Below are 6,005 nucleotides of genomic sequence, written 5' to 3'. Positions count from 1 at the left end.
GGGGATGTCGGGTTCAGAATGAGAGCCAGTGGCAGGTGGGAAGTTTATATCTGTCTTACTGTTGTTTGATGTACACACACTCGCTCTATTTGCTACCAAATAAAAGAAATACATCTGTGTTGCCAACAGAAACAGTTGGAGCACTGGCTCCGCGCTCTCCCAGGGCTGGAAGGAGCTCAAAGTTGCTCAGAGCCCCAGACCCTGGCTTGGGGAACCTCGGCAGGGTATGGAGTCCTGCACAGGAGCTGAGGGTTCAGGGTAGATGGTGGCCAGCTCAACTAGTTTGCCCAGGTGGCCTGTGAGGACACCTCAGAAGACAAACCTGCCTGGGGGATTCTCCCATACCACCTGGCTTCTTCCCAGCTTGCCTTAACCTAGGGCAGTTTGGAGAAAACCAGCTGACCAAGGTCACCAGCATCAAAGTGTGAGACCTTGTGCCTCTGTCACAGAGGTGGTGCCAAACTAACAAAATGCTGGCAGGTATGCTAGAAGCCCAGGAACGGCATCTCTTCTAAAATGTAAAGGGGATGTATGTGTGTGGTACAGTATGAGCACATCATGCATTGCTTACGTTGTTTACATGTGTGTATCTGTTTGGATGTTGTAGAAAGGATTCACAGGACAGGCTGAAATCATTTGCATTGACTTGCCCATTAATCAAGGTGCAGATGGGGGAGGATCTGAAGTTAGGGTGGGCAGAATGAAAGCTGGGTTCCACCATCTGAAGGAGTCAAGATGAAGTTGGCGGTGTTCTTCAGTGCCCCCCAGTAAAGGGGATACTCTTGCCCTGACTCCCCCTTCTGGAAAGTTCAGACTTTCAGAAGGCACTTTCATCCCCCCACCCCGAAACAAAAAAAAAAAAAAAAAAAAAACCCACCCTTCTTTGGTGAAAGGTTCCAGCACCTCTCAGCAATCTTTGCAGAGACATCAGGGTAGGAGGCTTTCTGGGTGGGGTAGTTGGGTGACATCAGCCAACTCTCCAGGTGTGGCAGGCCCATCCAGTGGCTTCTTGGAATTTGGTGACCAGAAGCCCTGGGCGCAACCTACAGTCCAGGCTAGGTTGCTCCTGCTTAGAGCAGCTTCTGTGTTCTAGATCTCTGTGCTCTGGCTTAATTCTTCTTGCCCTGGGAGGAGAAGAGCTGAGACCCAGGCTGGGCAGGTGGGAATGCAAGGATTCTGCATAGGCCTGCCTGCTAGTTTCAGGCTCACACAACAGCCGGTACCCAGGCCAAGTCAGAGCTACTTCCCCCCACCCGGGCCGCACCCTGGACTGGGGAAGGAAGCTGGGTGCTGGGCGGTGGAGAGAGAGAAAGAGAAGTCTCTGGGAGCAGGACAAAGGCTAAACTGTGCATGTGGAGAACCAGTTATTTCTCGACTTTGTAAAGACCAGGTCAGTCAAGAACCGTTTTCTAGAATCCAAACAAATAAAGAAGTATTTTCTTGGCATTTGATAACATCATGTTCTGGCTGTAAAGTCTAAGAACGTGTTTGCTATTGCAACACCATTTTTAATGAGCTGTTACCGGCCTGTCCCCCAGTTAGTATTGCCAACAATAAAGGCATCTTTATGTTTGCAGGTAACACAAGGTACGACATATTTTGACCTCGAATTTCTGTTTATTTTTCATTTACGATACAGGCCCTCGTTTTTATTCCAAACCAGAGGGAAATAAACGGAGATGTAGCTTCACTGGGGTTCTGGCTGAGATTTTGCCATAAATACGCATGCCGGCTTATTTGGGGACAGTTTGCCATCAAGAGAAAACGATACTGGACGTTTAGGCTACTGTAGACTCAATCGCTTCGGTTGAGTTTGAGGAGCTGGCGACGCCCTGGGAGGAGGAAGGAGTGCGAACAGGCGCTCCCCAGCGGCCGGGTGCTTCTGAGCGCTCTCAGACACCTTCTCTGCCTTCGGGTTCCTCGTCTCCCCCTTTTGACTCCCCAGCGTCGTGCGTGCGCTGCCAGGAGTGTGCATTCACACCCGCGTCTTGAAGACAGGCAGCCACGCTGGGTTGGCTCCCGAGTACCCGCTTCCCCGGGCAAACCGGCTCTTCTGAGCGCCGCAGCGCGCCAGGCCTCCCCAAGGCGCTCGCAGAGCCAGAGCAGCATCGGCCCGGACAGGGGCCCAGAAAGGCTGCCCTCAAAGCGCTGGGCGCCGGGGGACAGGAAGCTTGCCAGGACGGGGACGCGGTCCTCTCCCGTGGCTCTGCTCCCGGCACTTGGCGCACCCGAACAGCTCCCCCGCCACAGCGCCCATGGCTGCCGCGGTGCCCCCAAGCCCCGCTCAGGCTCCTTGTCCTAGCACGAGCCGCTGTCCCAAGGGCGGGGTGGCTTCCCCAGCACCGTCCTCTGGATGCCCGGCCTCACCCAGGCGGGCTTAGCCATGGGAGTTCAGCCTAGCTAAATGCTAAATCCACTCCCTCTCCCTCTGCAGCTCCCCTAGGGGCCACCAGAGCTACCAGGCTCCTAGGCGCCGCGAGGATGCCCGGCCGGAAGCGCTCCGCCGCGCCTGGGACGGGAACGCTAGGCTGCGGCCCCGCGTCCACATCTGCCAGCTGTCTCTGAGCTCCGAGCCGTCGCTTTACTCGATTTCGCAACTAAATAAACCTAGGTCTTTACCCCCGCCGCGCCTCGCGCTTCCCTGCTCCCGGGGCCCTTCGAGCCGCGGAAGGTGCTGGGAAGGGAGCGCTCCGGGTCTGGAACAAAGCCTCCTCTGTCTGCGCCTGCGGCTGGGTGATGGGCTGCGCCTGCCAGGGACTCGGAGCAGAGGCGGCAGACGGCGAGGCAGAAGAGTTCCAGCGACACCTGCTCTGGGAAAAGCCATCCAAAGTTACGCACTCCGGCCACACCAAAGGCTTCGTTTTTCTTTTCTTTTTAATTAATTCCATTTCACGACAACATTAAGTGTAACAATATTTTGTGGGTTTTTTTTCTTTTTCTTAAAAAGGGACTGAACCCGGGAAAGAAAGGGACATGAAAGGAGACTAACTACTGCAGAACAGGTGTAACGCACCGACAGAAGGAAAACGGAGTGGGCAGCAGAGCGAAGAGCCCCGCTGACTGGAGGATGGATTTTACAAGAAACCTGTACATTTATCAAATAAGTTAAAATTCTCCTAAACTGATTGTCCTTCACTTAAAGCGCTCCAGGATGCCTAACTTGCTCCTCTGAGGATCACTACCTAGCCTTGATTTCTTCCATCTTCCCCCTGTTTAATTTTCTACTTGGGTGACTGGGATTATGCTGCAAAAACAGATCTGTTTCCCTCCTACAGGAAGGACCGGGGATCTCAGGGAATGTTGTACGATATTGCACAGATCAAAGTACAATAGTTACCGCAGAACAAAAAGGTCGGGGAGAGGATAAAAGATAGTTTTTTAAAAAAAATATTGAAGCCATTTTCTGGGAACAGAAAACAAGGTAATAATAGTAATAATAATAATTTACCGACAAGTAAAATGCCCCCCCCATAAATGCTACTAATAAATAAGACCATTCAAACTGGGTCAGACGCGGAGCTGCTTCCATTTGTAGATTCTGAGTTTTAGCCGTTTTGTCATTTTTCCCCTTAAACACTTAATTAAGGAATTCTTCCATCACAATGCTAGACAGATGAAAAGGTTAATTGCCACAGACCTCTCCCCGAGAGAGAAGTGAGGAGGGAGGGTTCTTAGGAGAGGCTGCTCAGATTTTCTGAAAACTGGGGAAGTAACTGACTGAAGATGGGGAGGAGGAACCACACCCAGAAGCCCCGAAATAAAAGCACTGCCTTATGAATTTTCTCTCTCTCTCTCCCTCTCCTCTCCTCTCCTTTCTCTCTCTCTCTCTCTCTCTCTCTCTCTCTCTCTCTCTCTCTCTCTCTCTGGATCCTGAAAATAGTTCTATAGAAAGTGAATGAACTTGAGAGATTGGAGGGAGCCTATTTCCCATCTATAAAAATAAAACAAAAAAGCCACTGCGTGATGCAAATTTGTGTGTGTTGGGGGGGGGGGAACTGCACGTTTTACAAAAGCTTTCCGCCCAAAGATCTGACCTGGGGATTTTCTTTTTCCTGCCTTCTCTTCGTTAGTAACCAACACCAAAAGTAAGAGGAGAAGCGCCTCGAATCCATTAGGGGTGGATTGCACGAAAATACATTGCAAATACTTACAAAACGCTACCGAGTGGGGAGGGGAGGCCGAGCGGCGAGCGCGCCGACGCCCCGGGGCCCAGGCCGTCTCGGCGCCCTCGGCCCGGCCCCGTCTCCGCTGGGGTCCGGGGAGGTGGCGGGCGCGGGCTCCCGCCCCTCTCGGGGCTCAGACCGGCCGTAGCAGCGGCACCGACGAGACCACGGGGTGCGAGTAGTAGACGGGGTGCGGGAAGGTGAGCAGCGGCTGGCTGGCCGGCGCCGGGGCCCCCGCGGCCGCCGCGCCCTCGGCCGCCGAGTTCTCGTGGTAGAGGATGGGCACGCGCACGATGCGCTGCGCCGCCGCGTGGCTCAGGTTGGCGGCCTCCAGCTCGGCCGCCAGCTGCCGCTTCCACTTGTTGCGGCGGTTCTGGAACCAGATCTTGACCTGGGTCTCGGTCAGGTGCAGCGACGCGGCCAGGCCGGCGCGCTCCGAGCTGCTCAGGTAGCGCTTCATGTCGAAGGTGGACTCGAGCTGGAAGACCTGGCTGCGCGAGAACACGGTGCGCGTCTTCTTCTTGCGGCACGCCGGCTTCTTCTCGGGGCTCTCGGCGCCCTTCTTCCAGTCCTCGGCGCCCGGCGCCGCCGCCGCCGCCGCCCCGCCGCCCGCCCCGGCCGCGCCCGCCGCCGCCGCGCCCTCCTTCTTGGGCTCCTCCGAGTCGCTCTCCTCCAGGACGATCTCGTCCGGGCTCTTGGAGTCCCGCTCCTGGGGGTCGGGGTCGGCCTTGAGCAGGGGCTCCGGGGAGTCGCGGTCGGTGCCCGAGGCGGGAGAGGAGTCTCGCAGCAGGGCCTTCTCCGAGGCTGGGGAGACGGACAGACAGACGGACGGACACACACGCGCACACCCGGGCCGCCGTGAGCGAGGCCCGACCCCGGCCGGCCTCCAGGCCTCCGCCTCCCCGCGGGCCTGGGGCCCCCTCCCCCGAGGCTGCGGCCCCGCACCGGGCGCCGCTCGGTCCTCCGCCCCGCGTGGGTCCGCCCGCGCCCACCCCTCCCCCAGGCCCGGCCCCCGCCCCGGCCGCGCGAAGCCCCCGCGGGCAGGCCAGAGGCGCCGTCCCCGGGAAGCGCTGCGACCCGGGCCCCATCCCACCTCTTTTCTCCCCAAGTGGGATGGCCGCCCGGACGCGGGGCGGCCGCCCGGGGCCGGGGAGGGTGGCCGGGGTCTGCGCGCGGCGGGGAGGGGACCGAAAGTTCAAAGAGAGGTCGGTACCTTCGGGCCGCGGGAGGTGGCCGCCGGCGGGGGTCAGGGTGTACGGGTACCACCAGGCCGGGGCGCGCTCCAGGTAGTGCGCGGGCAGGGCGAACCTCTGCGCCGGGATCTCCAAGCGGGGGAAAGCCAGGTCGCCCACCTGCGAGAGCGCGAAGCCCGCGGCGCCCTCCAGGGCCCCCTTGGCGGCGGCGGCGGCGGCGGCGGCGGCGGCGGCGGCCGAGGCCGGCGCGAAGAGCGTCCGTGGGGGCGGCTGGGGCTTGGGGGGCGGCCGGGGGTGGTCTCCGTTGAGCAGGTTCTTGATGGAGAACGGGGACTCCTTGGGCGCGGGCGGCGGCGGCGGCGGCGGCGGCGGCGGGGGCTGCGCGCCGGCAGTGCCCGCGGCGTCGGGCCCGGGCTCCGGCATGGTCCCCGCTCCTCCGGCCCCGGGAGGGAGGGACAGGGACGGGCGGGCGGCCGGCGAGCGCGCGGCGCCGGAAATCAGACCATCAGCGGAGCTCAACTACGGGGCGCGGAGTCGGGGGCCGCCCGGGGCGCCGCGGGAGGGCGGGGTGAGGCCGGGCCGGGGCGGGCCCGCATGGGGGAGGGGTCCCGGGGGGCGGGGAGCGGCCCTGCCGCGGCGCGGAGCGGGC

The 6,005-nt window shown here is 59.8% G+C and overlaps 1 protein-coding gene across 1 annotated transcript; it reads right to left on the bottom strand.

Annotated features, from left to right (window-relative positions):
* Positions 1-4,296: 4,296 nt before the first annotated feature.
* HMX3 (H6 family homeobox 3) lies at positions 4,297-5,779 on the bottom strand (the record flags this gene model as incomplete). The annotated part of the gene is made up of 2 exons (XM_080693718.1): positions 4,297-4,967; positions 5,377-5,779. The coding sequence occupies 2 exons, from the start codon at positions 5,777-5,779 to the stop codon at positions 4,297-4,299; spliced, it is 1,074 nt and encodes a 357-aa protein (XP_080549844.1).
* Positions 5,780-6,005: the final 226 nt, after the last annotated feature.

Source organism: Muscardinus avellanarius (genome assembly GCF_963383645.1).
Source record: "Muscardinus avellanarius genome assembly, chromosome: 4".
In the NCBI taxonomy this organism is placed as follows: domain Eukaryota; kingdom Metazoa; phylum Chordata; class Mammalia; order Rodentia; family Gliridae; genus Muscardinus; species Muscardinus avellanarius.
The sequence above is the reverse complement of the archived record's forward strand: the minus strand, read 5'-3'. Positions and strand labels throughout refer to the sequence as shown.